Source organism: Propithecus coquereli, unplaced genomic scaffold, assembly GCF_000956105.1.
Source record: "Propithecus coquereli isolate 6110/MARCELLA unplaced genomic scaffold, Pcoq_1.0 Scaffold1, whole genome shotgun sequence".
Lineage (NCBI taxonomy): Eukaryota > Metazoa > Chordata > Mammalia > Primates > Indriidae > Propithecus > Propithecus coquereli.
The window spans coordinates 4,387,035-4,399,953 of NW_012133857.1; the positions used below are offsets into that span (position 1 = coordinate 4,387,035).

The 12,919-nt window shown below is 40.3% G+C and overlaps 1 protein-coding gene across 1 annotated transcript; it reads left to right on the forward strand.

Annotated features, from left to right (window-relative positions):
* The first annotated feature begins 383 nt into the window (after positions 1–383).
* ZNF620 (zinc finger protein 620) lies at positions 384–9,869 on the forward strand. Its single transcript, XM_012651172.1, has 5 exons — positions 384–484; positions 653–725; positions 6,144–6,270; positions 6,783–6,896; positions 8,662–9,869. Exons 2-5 carry the CDS (start codon positions 702–704, stop codon positions 9,663–9,665), a joined length of 1,269 nt encoding a protein of 422 aa, XP_012506626.1. The 5' UTR covers positions 384–484; positions 653–701; the 3' UTR covers positions 9,666–9,869.
* Positions 9,870–12,919: the final 3,050 nt, after the last annotated feature.

Consider the following 12,919-nt stretch of genomic DNA (forward strand, 5'->3'; position numbering starts at 1 on the left):
GGCCTTTTGAGTGCTGGGCCCGACTTTGCACACGCCCACTCTTCCCACTGCAGCGCAGCCACGGAACCCAGGCAGCTTGGACACGTGTGGCGCAGTGGACCCCTCAGTACCTGGAAAGGCAGCCAGAGCGACAGGCGCCAGAGAACTCGGGACTGTAACCGTTCTGTGGCCTGAGCTGGCCTGACGTCATCCCCCGAGGGAGCTGCAGGACCCCAGCCTGGGGAGTGGCCCGTACCGTCGCTAGGCATAGGGACACTGGCGGTTGCGGGGGATTGGAGCGGGGGAGAGGTGGTGGGTGGGTAGGGAATCACAGAGACGAGCAACTTCCCAGGTTCCTAGAGAGGAAGGGAATGGTAAAACGCACTTCCGGCTGAACGCGGCCAAAGCTTTTCCCAGAGCCGGCGGCAGGTGGTTGTTCCCACGCTTTCTCTGCGCCTGAGCCGCGCGGCGTTAGCGGCGGCCGCGGAAGGAGTTCGGACGCCGGGTAACCGATTCGCTTCCCCCGGGCGTGTTCTTTCGGGTTCTCCAACCCCTGTACTTTTGGAGTGAGGGGTGGCGGGACGGAGAGGGACCCAGGTCGGGCAGAGGGCATTTGCGGGTGCGAGGCAGCAAGAGTCCGTCTCACTGTGCCTCTTATTTTCTTTCTCTTCAGTCGCACTTCTCCGAACCCCGAGGGAGTGTGAGGAGCGGGGCCGCCAGCCATGCTCCAGACCCCTTGGCGCCAGGTGAGCGGGCATCCTCTCGGCCTCTGTTGTCTCCCTTTCCGACCCTCCACCCTCTGCGTTCAGATCTTGAGTTGTGTAGGCCTGTGGCCTCCCTTGTGCGTCCGTCACTATGAGGGGGGCGGAGAGATGAGAGTGCCCCAACTAAGACACGATTGGGATGGGGAAAACTAGTGAGCGTGGGCGGGTTGACGGGGACAGATTTGGCAATTGGAGCCAGCCAAAAACAATTCTGAAATGTGGAGATGTACATCACTGCATACAATGAAGACCCCTTTCACCCCCATCCACAAGGTTGGAGAAGGCTCTACTTGGATAAAGCAAGTCTAGTTATTATTTTGTAGAATTCATTGGATTTTCTACATAGACAGGTTATCTATGAGTAAGACAGTTTTACGTCTTTCTTTCCAGTCTAGATGCTTTTTATTTATTTATTTATTTTTTCTTGCCTCATTGCACTGGCCAGATCCTTCATTTCAATATAGAATAGGTGAGAGCAGATATCCTTGTCTTATTCATGACCATAGGGTGAAAGCATTCAGTCTTTAACTGTTAAGTCTGATACTCACTGTAGACTTTTTTTTGCAAATGCCTTTTATCAGATGAAGGAAGTTCTATTCCTACTATTCCTAGTTTGCTATAGTTTTTAAGAGGAATGGATGTTGGATTTTGACAAATGCTTCTTCTGTCTATTTAGAGGATCATATGATTTTTTTTTAGTTTTTTAATATGGTGAATTACATTGTTTTTTTTTTTTTTCAAATATTAAACCATTTCTCCATTCCTGGGATCAAACTGGCTTGGTCATGATGTGTTATTCTTTTATGATACATTGAATTAAATTGTTTACAATTTCGTCTATAATTTTTACATTTGTGTTCCTAAGAGACATTGATCTGCAGTTTTCTTTTATTGCAATGTCTTTGTCCCATAACAAGAAGTATTCCTTCCTTTTTAATGTTTTGGAAGAATTTATGTAGAATTGGTTACATTTCTTCCTTAAATGTTTAGTAGAATTCACCAGTGGAGTTTTCTTTCTGATAAGAACTTTAAATACAGCTTCAATTCCTTTGGTAGGAGATAGGGGCTACTCGGGTTATCTGTTTCTTTTTATTTTTTGAGATGAGGTCTATGTTGCTCCTGCCGACTTTGAGCTCCTGGGTTCAAGCAATCTTCCCCCTTCAGCCTTCTGAGTAGCTGGGACTATCGGCATGTGTGACTATGCCCATCTTGAGGAAGTTTTGGTAATTTGTGTCTTTCAGGGAATTTATCCATTTTATCTAAGTTTGTGGAAATTATTGACGTAAAGTTCACAATATTTCCTTATCTTTTTATTGTCTGCAGTGATTCTTTTATTACTAATAGTGGTGATTTGTACATTCTTTCTAGTCCATATGGCTAGAAGTTTATAAATTTTATTGATCTTCTCAAAGAACCAACTTTTAGTTTCATTAAGTCTCTCAGTTTTTCTGTTTTCTGGGTCATTAGTTTTCACTTTGATCTTTATTTCCTTTGTTCTGCTTACTTTGTGTTAAATTTGTTATTCTTTTTCTAGTTCTAAGGTGAAGCTGAGGTCACAGATTTGGGATCTTTCTTCTTTTTTTGTTTCGTAAAATAGGCATTTAATGCTATAAATTTCCCCCTAAGTACTGCTTTAGCATTATCCCTCAAATTCTGGTACAGTGTGTTTTCATTTTCATTCAGTTTAAATACTTTCTACATTCTCTTATGTTTTCTTCTTTGATCTATGTGTTATTTGGAAACTAAATAACACACTTCTAAATATTTGGGAATTTTCCAGGGGTCTTTCTGTTATATCAAATTTTATTCCATTATAGTCAGAGAACACACTGTATGGCTTGAATCATTTTGATTTTATGGAGACTTCTTTTATGGCCCACTATATGGTCTATCTTGGTAATTTTTCCTTATATATCTGAGAAGAATGTGTATTCTGCTTTCATGGGGTGGAATGTTTTGTAAATATCCATTAGGTCAAGTTGGTTAATACTATTGTTCAAGTCTGCTATATCCTTGTTGAGAGAAGGTATTAAAATTTTAAACTATAATTATGGATTTGTCTATTTCTCCTTGAAGTTTTATCTTCACATATTTGAAGTTTTTGCTTCACATATTTGAAGCTCTGTTATTAAGTGCATATACGTGTAGGATTGTTATGGTAAACTGATCCGTTTATGGTTAGGAATGACTTTCTTTATCTCTTAATATTCTTTGCTCAGAAATCTGCATTGTCTTACATTAATTTAGCCATTCTAGTTTTCTTCTGACTAAAGTTGGCATGGTGTATTTTTTTCTGTCTTTTTGCTTTTAATTAATCCCTGTCTTTAAAGTACATTTCTTGAAGAAAGCTTATAGTAGGTTCTTACCTTTTTTTAATCCAATCTGACAATGTTTGCCTTTTGGGATGTTTAGATTATTTATATTTGATGTGATTATTGATATGGCTAGATTTGGAAACATCTATTTGTTTTCTAACTGTCCCATCCATTCTTTGTTCCTTTTTTTCCTCTTTTTCCATCTTCTCTAGGATTAATGGTGTATTTTTTGTGATTCCATTTTTTTTCTCTTTTGTTGGCTATATATAAATTGTAACTGTTTATCTTATTATTTTAGAGGTTGCTTTAGGGTTTGTGGTATACAGTATACATCTTTAACTTATCACATTCCACCAAGTAATATTATACTACTTCATAAATGGTATGAAACCTTAAAATAGTATAATTCCATTTCTCCCCTTAAGGTATTTATGTTAGTGTCATGCATTTTACTATTATACATTTTATGAGTCCCACATTACATTGTTTTTAATCAATTACTTTTTGTAGCAATTTACAAAATAATAAAAAATATTCCTACATAATTACCATTTCTGGTACTGTTCATTCCTCTATGTGTATTCATGTTTTTATCTAGTATCATTTTCTTTCTGTTGTAAGGCCTACTTGTAGTTGGGTCTGCTAGTGATAAATTCTTTCTGTTTCTGTATGTCTGAAAACATCTTATTTTGCCTTTGTTTTTGAAAGGTACTTTTGCTACATAAAGAATTCTAGGTTGAATTTTATGTTTTTTTTTTCTTTTTGTATTTTAAACATGTTATACCACGTTTCATTTCCATTGTTTCTGGTGAGAAATCTGGAGTCATCTTTGCCCTTGCTCACTGTATAGGATGTCTTTCTTCCCTCTGGCTTCTTAAAAAGATACACTCTTTATCACTGGTTTTGATAAATTTGATTATGATTTGCCTTAGTATACTTTTCTTCTATTATAGTTTCTTGTGCTTTGGGTTTGGTGAACTTCTTCAATCTGTGGTTTTATAGTTTCCATCAAGTTTAGAATATTTTCAGCCATTATTTCTTCAATTTTTTTTTTGTCCTTCCCTGCCCTCTCTGCCTTCTTCAAGGACTTCGATTGCCTGAATATTAGGCTTTTTGAAGTTCTCTCACAACTCACTGATGCTCTGTTCTTTTGCCTGCAGTCCTTTTTCTCTCTGTGTTTCATTTTGACAATTTTTTATTGCTATGCCTTCATTTTCCTAATCTTTTTTTCTTCAGAGTCTAGTTTGCTGTTAATCCATGAAGTGTATTTTTTTCCCAATATAGTAGTTTTCATAGCTAGAAGTTTGATTTGCGTCTTTTAAAAAAAATATGTCTCTTTTTGTCTCTAACTTTTGAATTTATAATAACTGTTTCAATGCTTTCTACTATTCTAACATCTGTCAGTTCTGGGTTGGTTTTAATTGATTGAGTGGTCTCCTCATTATGGGCATGTACTCCTGCCTCTTTGAATGCCTGGCAATTTTTGATTGAATGTTAGACATTGTAAATTTTACCTTGCTGGGTGCTAGATGTCTTTATATTCTCATAAAGTGTTTTCTGGAATAACATTGTTACTTAGAACCAATTTGATCCTTTCTGGGCTTATTTTTTTGGTTTGTTAGTAGGATCTGGAGTAGTGCTCAGCTTAGGGGTAATTATTCTCTACTACCGCTGCAGGATTTCCCTGAGCGATCTCCCCAATGCCTGTGAATTATGAGCTTTTTCAGTGTGGCTAGTGGAAACAGGCACTGTTTCCTGCCTGTGAACACCAGGCGTTTTCCCCTCAGTGTTTTCAAATGACCCTTTCTCTGGCCTTAGGCAGTTTTCTTACACCCATATGCTGATAAGTAGTCTGTTGAATACTCTAAAGGGACCCTCTGCATGTAACTGGGATTCATTCTCTATGTGGCTGTCTCTTCTCTGGCATTCTGTCCTATAAACTTTAGCTGCCTCAGTCTCTTCAGGCTCTACCAAGGAATCTGCCAGGCTCTGTCTCAGTTCCCTCTTCCTGTGTTGCAGCCTGGAAACTCTTTTAAGGTAGTAAGCTTAGGGAATCATAGGGGTCACCTCTTTGTTTCCCATCTCTCTGGGATTGCTGTCCTTCGTTGCCTGATATCTTGAAAATTGTTGTTTAATACAATTTGGTTTACTTCATTTAAGGCAGGAAGGAAAATCCAATCCCTATGACTCCCTATGACTCCACTCCCCAGACCAGAAGTGGAAGTTTTCTTTCAGCCTTTTTAAAAACACATTAGCCTTTTGCCTTTGCTGTTTAATCTGCTGCCATTTCCACTTCCCAGTCTTCGTGTGTGTGTTGTTTTCCTTTCTCTGAAAGTCTTTAAGATCCATTTTGTATTCCTTTTTCTGAGACTTCTCAGGTATGTGGCTTTATGTAGGTATTTTTCATTTATTTTCCTAAGTACCTTGTTGGTCCTCCCTCCTCCATGGTGCTTTTTAATCGATAGTGTATTTTACCCAGTTATAAAAAGCAGTACACACTTAAAAATCCTGAGCTCATCCTTGGTTCTGTGGTGTGACTTGGTCTCCTTTTTCTTTGTTTCCCCTTTTGCCAGCAGTTAAGTCTCATCTTTGTCTGCTTTTCTAATTTAGTTACCATTCATCTTTTTTCTGTCTTCCAAAATTCTGTTAACACCTCTAATCTGCTTTGACTCTTCTTCTCTTGGGCCATCGTGTTACTGTCACTTTAGTGGGGTTTGGAGAGAGAGTGGAGATCAGTACAGAAGTGCTACTGGCTGTGTTTATATGGATGTCCCCTGTGCATGTGCACCTAAAACCACATTGGGGAAAGGAGCCCAGAGGGACACATGGGCACACAGCAGGGCAGAGCGGAGTTGACGCAGAGATCAGCAGGTGAAGGCAGAGCTGTTTGCTGGGGATGATCACAGAGGGATACAGTGACTGTCGGGCTCCCTGTTGGTGAGGGCAGTGCTGGCTGAGGGCTGGCCCTGGGCGGGATGCTGAGTGGCTATTCCTGGCAATACCACTAGACCCAGTAGGTCTCTGCCCCACTACTTAGGCTGTCCTCTGCTCTCACACAAGCTTGAGCAGGAACCTGTTGTTTCAGGAACCAGTGACCTTTGAGGACGTGGCTGTGTACTTCACCCAGAATGAATGGGCTAGTCTGGACCCTGTGCAGAGGGCCCTGTACAGGGAGGTGATGCTGGAGAATTATGCAAATGTGGCTTCCCTGGGTAAGAAGACATCTCTTCTCCTTGCTCTTGTCAGCCTCTGCCCTTTGAGCATCCTGGCTTCTTTCTTCCTTAGAACTTTGTGGGGTCTCTAATAACCCTCAGGGGAAGTTGCCTTGAAGGGTGAGCCCCTCAGAGGTTACTAGGTGTGGCGAGCCCGGTGTTCCCAGGTTTTGAAATCAGCTGTCCCTCCAACCCTGGGAGGTGCTGTACCCCAAAAATGGAGAGATATTAGGAGCTCTTGGAAGCTCAGCAAAGCCGCTTGTGCCTTTGTCTTCCAAGATTTCTGAAGAAGACTTGGGACTCCCTCATGTGAATATGGGATTATTCTGGGACTCTGCTGCCCTTTGGGGGAATTTTTCTGTCATCTAACAGCACAGACTGTTAAGTTTCTCCCTGATTTCACTTTATCCCTCACTGCCTGGCTCAGCAGAGAAAGATAAAGGGGGCTGAGCGGGGACCCCGCTTCATGATTCCCTTTACCTTTTTGTACCTGTTTCTTTCTCCCTGGGCAGCTTTTCCATTCACCATACCTGTTCTGGTCTCCCAGCTGGAGCAAGGAGAACTGCCATGGGGCCTCGATCCCTGGGAACCTGTGGGCAGGGAGGCCCTCAGAGGTGTCTGTCCAGGTGAGCATGGGAACCTATCAGCTGCATATTTTGCTTAGCCTGCTTTCTTGTTTTCACGTTTCAATGTGTTAGAAGCATTACTTCTCTTGGGAGACTTTTCATTCCTATGGAATCATTACATGTGATTCTCTGAGTTCATGGTGGTAGCCTACCTCAAATGCGGAAGGGCCAGTCTCTTCCAAGACAGGCAGGATGGCAAGATTTCTTTGCATGCTCATCTTTCTCTCTCCTCACAACCTGCCAAGGTAGACTGTCTGACTGAGCAGCACTTAAACCAGCTCTTTCCTTCTCTGTCACGTGGAAACATCTTGTTTTTCCACCAGTTTGCTTTTGCAGTCATGAGGATGCCAGCCACTTTATGGGGAAAATGAGCCTCTGGCAGCCTGTCTGGCCTTCTGCATATCATAGAGTACATTAATTCTGTGAAAACAGAATTAGGAGTTTCTAAGCACTGACTTAACACATAATAAAAATTTCATTTTTATAATGGAAAATTTGAAACATATGCAAACACCAGCATAATGCACTCCAAGTATCCCTTACCCGGCCTCAACATACACCAATGTCCTGCCATGCTTGTTTCATCTTTCCCCCACAGACACTTTTAACAGATGAACTTTTAAAGCAAAATTTATTGTAAATTAAAGGTGAATAGCTTCCTCATTTTAACAACTATTAATATGTGCATTAAAAACAAAACACACTATATTTTCTTGTCTTATTCTGCTTCACCCCTTTTCCGCCTGTTAAAATTTCCTGTGCTCTTTAGACTCTTGGCAGAGAATGCCCATTACTGATGCACCCCCTCAGTCTTGTGTTAAAATTGTGCCTTTCTGGATATGACCTCAGGGCTTTAGGCTATCTGGATAAAATATATTTTCTGAACAATTTGCTTATGAACACATGAGGTTCCGCCCTGGCCCAGTGCTGAAGATTTTATTAGTCTGCAAAAGTCCTTAATAGTGGAGGGAAAATAGCTTTTGGTTTTCCTTTATTATGATGTTAGTTTAGTATTTCACATTTCATACTCTTGTGTTAAACAAATGCACGTCCTATATGACCTTTTAGGAAAAATGACAAGAATTGTTACCTGGTCCTCTTTGGCACTTGTGTCTATTCTTGGAAGAGTTCTTCATATTTCCAGTACTCTTTTATTTTAGAGGCAAGCCTCCAAGCCTTCCCCTTTCCTTCTGGATGCTGTGGTGTTTGCCAGGCATGGTCCCTCTGCCACAGCATAGGAGCCTGCTGCTTTACCAGAGCCAGCTTGGTGGTAGAGATCACTTCTCCTTTCAAAGATTGTATGACATGGAGAATGTTTTTTAAAAAGCAGCTGTTAAGGAATTTCAGCCTGGGAGACTTGGTAGTGCTTGAGCTGCTTGACCTGCCCCTTCTCCGGTCTTAGTGGTCTTCCTTCCACCTAAGGGTCTCTCTGGTCGTCACTTGTTTTTGTCTGCACTTTTATCCACACCATTCACTTTTCTCTCAGTTTTTCTGCCCTAGTTAACAGTCTTTGCTGTTTTCCGGTGTTCACACTCTTTATGGAAATGCCTCCTGGCCTTGCTTGTCTGCCTCTCATAGAGTGTTCATGTCACTCGTGGGGCTCTGTTATGCGGTGATCTTAGGTAGCCATTTGGTGGGGATATTAGAAAATATCCATATACTCAGGTCATGTTAGAATCACTTGATCCTGTTTCCCCTTTAGCACAGGTATTTTCTTTTTGTCATATCAGGGGCTGACACTTGTATTTTCTCTTTGTGATATCAGGGGATCAGACCAGAACCAAGAAGGAAGGATTAGCTTCAAAGGAACACACGTCCAAAGAAACTGAGTCCCTCAGACTGACATTGGGAGGAGGGCCAGGGAATGTTCCCCAGTACTTTGACTTTGGGAGCAGCCTAGAGCAGCCCCAGGGCCATTGGATAATTAAGACAAAGCCAAAGAGGAGAGAGTTCACAGATGGATCAATCAGGTATGGTGAGGCCTGTGCTGTCAAGATTGGAGAGAAGTGTGAGAAGTTAGGGAAAACTGTTAGTGTTGGCACACAACTCACTATGAATCAAACAATTCCTAGTGGTCAGATATCTTATGAATGTGGAAAATGTGACAGATATTTCAGTCGAATGGCAGACTTCCACCGACATCAGAAATGTCACACTTGTGAAAAGTCTTTCGAATGCAAAGAATGTGGAAAAGACTTCAGATATAACTCATTACTTATTCGGCATCAGATAATTCACACTGGAAAGAAACCATTTAAATGTAAAGAATGTGGAAAAGGTTTAAGTTCAGACACAGCTTTGATTCAGCATCAGAGAATCCACACTGGAGAAAAGCCCTATGAATGTAAGGAGTGTGGCAAGGCCTTCAGCAGCAGCTCGGTCTTCCTCCAGCACCAGAGGTTCCACACTGGGGAGAAACTCTATGAATGCAATGAATGTTGGAAAACTTTCAGTTGTAGCTCAAGCTTCATTGTCCATCAGCGAATGCACACTGGGGAGAAACCCTACGAATGTAAAGAGTGTGGGAAACGATTAAGCTCCAACACAGCCTTGACTCAGCATCAGCGAATTCACACTGGGGAGAAGCCCTTTGAATGTAAGGAGTGTGGGAAGGCATTCAATCAGAAAATAACCCTGGTTCAGCATGAGCGCGTTCACACTGGTGAGAAACCTTATGAGTGTAAGGTGTGTGGGAAAACCTTCAGCTGGTGTGGAAGATTCATTCTGCATCAGAAACTACACACACAGAAGGCACCTGTCCAAGCATAGCGCTCTTCACAGTTTGGCTCACTGTGCCTCCGCATGTTTCTATTTTCATGCTCTTTATCAGTGTTCTCACTGTCTTTCCTGGACTGTGCTGATTCTTAACCATGTCTTTGTTCACACGACTCTGCATATTTGGAATGCCCACTCTTCCACCTGTCCAGTCATATGTTTAATTCAGACTCTTGGCTTCCATCATGAAATGGTCCTCAAATTCTCTAAGCCCTTGTCTCCCCAATATGAACTCTCTTTACAGTTAGAAAAGACAAAAAAACTAAAAAACCAACTCCCAAATTTACAAATGTAAAAGGAAATGTAAGTTTCCAGATTTAAAGGATATGCAAGATGGATTGGGGGGAAACCTACGTTAAAGAATATCACTGTGAATTATGAAAACACCAAGTTTGAAGAAGAGATCCTAAAAAATTTCTAGAGAGAAAAAACAAAAGATCAGAAATGAGAATGGCATTAGATTTCTCAACAGCAACCTTAAAGTTAGATGACAATGGTGTATTCCTTCAAAATTCTAGTGGAAAATGATTTTCCCCTAGAATTCTATGCCCTCGAGTGTAAGTAAAGAATAAAGGCATTTCATACCCTTTAGGTTTCAAACCTTCATCTCCCATGTATCCTTTCTCAGATGTGCAACACTAAACAAGGGATAAACCAGGAAATGAAAAGACAGATATGTGGACCCCCTATTACAATCTGTATATCAGAAGTCTCTTAAATTCAAAAACAGAAGGGCCCAGTCCATGTGGAGCCATATGCATATTGGAGGACATCCCTACTAGGGTGCAGACTTCAGAGACCTACCTCGGGTGCAGTGTTCACTCACCCTACTTATTCTGCAGTTAGCCTTCACTACTCAATTGCAGTCCATGCCTTTGCAAAAGTCAGGGTGTATATACCCTTTGAGTCAAATGCAAGGCGCTATTTGTCTTAAATTTATTCATCTCATTGCTGTTCCAAGTGACCTCAAAGGAGGAAACGTTTTCTTGCAACTCCATCTAGTTATTTTTTATGATCATGGGAGAACCTACCATTATTTCTGTTACCTAAGGAAATGAAGGAGGATATAAATGTGTTCTGTTTTAGCATCCACTTTTGCAGGCAGCTTGATTTTGCCCATTGCAGGAAGCAGAGGGTAGTGGTTAATAATATAGAGCCAGGCAGACTTTGAACCCAGGTGTGTGACCTTGGTAAGTTACAGAAACTCTGTGTATTAATTTCCTTGTCTGTGAAATGGGGATGACAGTCAGTCTACCTCATAGGTTTGTGCTGAGGCTTAAATGCATTAATATATGAAGAAGTGCTTCAGATAGTGACTGGTGCATAATAAAGTGTGACCTATAATTATAATGCTATTGATAAGTTTTGACTTACAATACACCAGTGAAACAATCACCACAATCCAGATATAAACAGCCATTACCCCCAGAATTTGCTTCTGCCCCTCTGTAATCCCTTCCAACTAGCCCTCCACAGACAGCCACTCATCTGCTTTCTGTCATTTTGGATTAGTTTTCCTTTATTTTTTGGTGTGATGTCTTTCACTCAGGGTAATTACTTGGAGATTCACCCATGTTGTTGCATATATCAATAGTTCATTCCTTGTTATTGCTGAGTAGTATTCTACTGTATTGGTATTTCCACAATTTGTTTATTCATTGACCTGTTGATGGCCATGTGAGTTGTTTATAGTTTTTGGCTATTATAAATAAAGCTGCTATGAACATTTGTGACCAAGTCTTTGTAAGAATATATGTTTTCACTTGTCTTGGATAGACACCCGGAGTGGAATGGCTAGTTCTTTAGGCAGGTAGGTATATATTTAACTTTTTAAGAATCTTCAAAACTGTTCTACAAAAAAGATTGTGCCATTGTATGTTTCCACCAGCATTGTATGAGAGTTTCACTTCTAATATATCTTTGTCTACACTTGATATTGTCAATTTAAAAAATTTTAGCTATTCCAGTTGTTTAATACTAACCCGTTGTGGTTTGAATTTGCGTTTCTCTGATGACTAATGATGTTGAGCATATTTTCTTGTGCTTATTTATTTTCCATATATCTTTGATGAAGTGTCTGTTCATACCTTTGGCCTATGTTTTTATTGGGTTGTTTTCTTTTTATTAATATTTGTGAGGTCTTTATATGTTTTAGATGCAGATCTTTTTCAGATATGTGATTTCTAAGTATTTTCTTCTAGCCTGTGGTTTGTGTTTTCATTCTCGTAACAGTGCCTTTTGAGAAGCAGAAGATGTTAGTATTGATGAAGTCCAATTTATCAGTATTTTTTTTGTGGATTATGTTTTCAGTATAATATCTAAGAAATATTTGCCTTACCCAAGTTTACAAAGATTTTTTGCTGTTTTTCCTTCTGGAAGTTTTATAGTTTTAGGTTTTACATTTCATTCTTTACATTCCATTTTGAGTTAATTTTTGTATAGAGTGTGAGGTATAGATCTAAGTTCTGTTCTTTTTTTTTCACATGGACATCGTATTGTAGCACCATGTTGCCCAGGCTGGATGACAGTGGTTATTCACAGGTGTGCTCATAGTGCACTGTAGCCTTGAACTCTTGGACTCAAGTAATCCTACTTCAGCCTCCTGAGTAGCTGGGCCTACAGGCATGATGAGCTCCTGTGCCCAGCTTGTAGCACCATTTTTTGAAAATAATTCATTCTCCACTGAATTGCCTTTGTACCACTGTTGCGAATCAGATGTCCATATATGTGTAGGTCTGTTTCTAGATTCTATACCATTCCATTGATCTGTTTGTCTGTCTTGACGCCATTAAGACACTGACTTAATTACTGTTATTCCCTAATGTGTTGTAGTGATACAGTGTTAGCCCCAACTTTGTTTTTTGTCAAGGTATTTTGGCCATTCTGGGTCCTTTACATTTCCATATGAATTTTAGAATCAGATTTTCAGCTTCTACTAAACACCTCTTGGGATTTTGATTAGGATTGCATTTAATCTATAGATATTTGGTGGAGAATTGATAACCATATAGTTTTTTGACCCATGAGGAAGGGAGGCTGAGAATTAAAAGAACAACTTTTTTAATACTCAGGAAAGGAAAAGACTGTTCTTTACTTGTTTGGGATCTTGGACTTTGGGCAAAGAACAGTCTTTTCCTTTGCTGAATATAAAATATAAATTCTTTTAATTCTCAGCCCCACTTCCTTACCCTTTTTTTATCTTCCCGTAATTAAACTTACTGGAGAGACTGTAAGGAATTGTTCAGATA

Excerpts from the sequence above, each read along its gene's own strand:
- ZNF620 (XM_012651172.1), top strand. The coding sequence starts at position 702 with ATGCTCCAGACCCCTTGGCGCCAG. Across the intron at positions 726-6,143 it reads TCCAGACCCCTTGGCGCCAG|GAACCAGTGACCTTTGAGGA; the intron begins GTGAGCGGGCAT and ends CTGTTGTTTCAG. Across the intron at positions 6,897-8,661 it reads CCTCAGAGGTGTCTGTCCAG|GGGATCAGACCAGAACCAAG; the intron begins GTGAGCATGGGA and ends TTGTGATATCAG.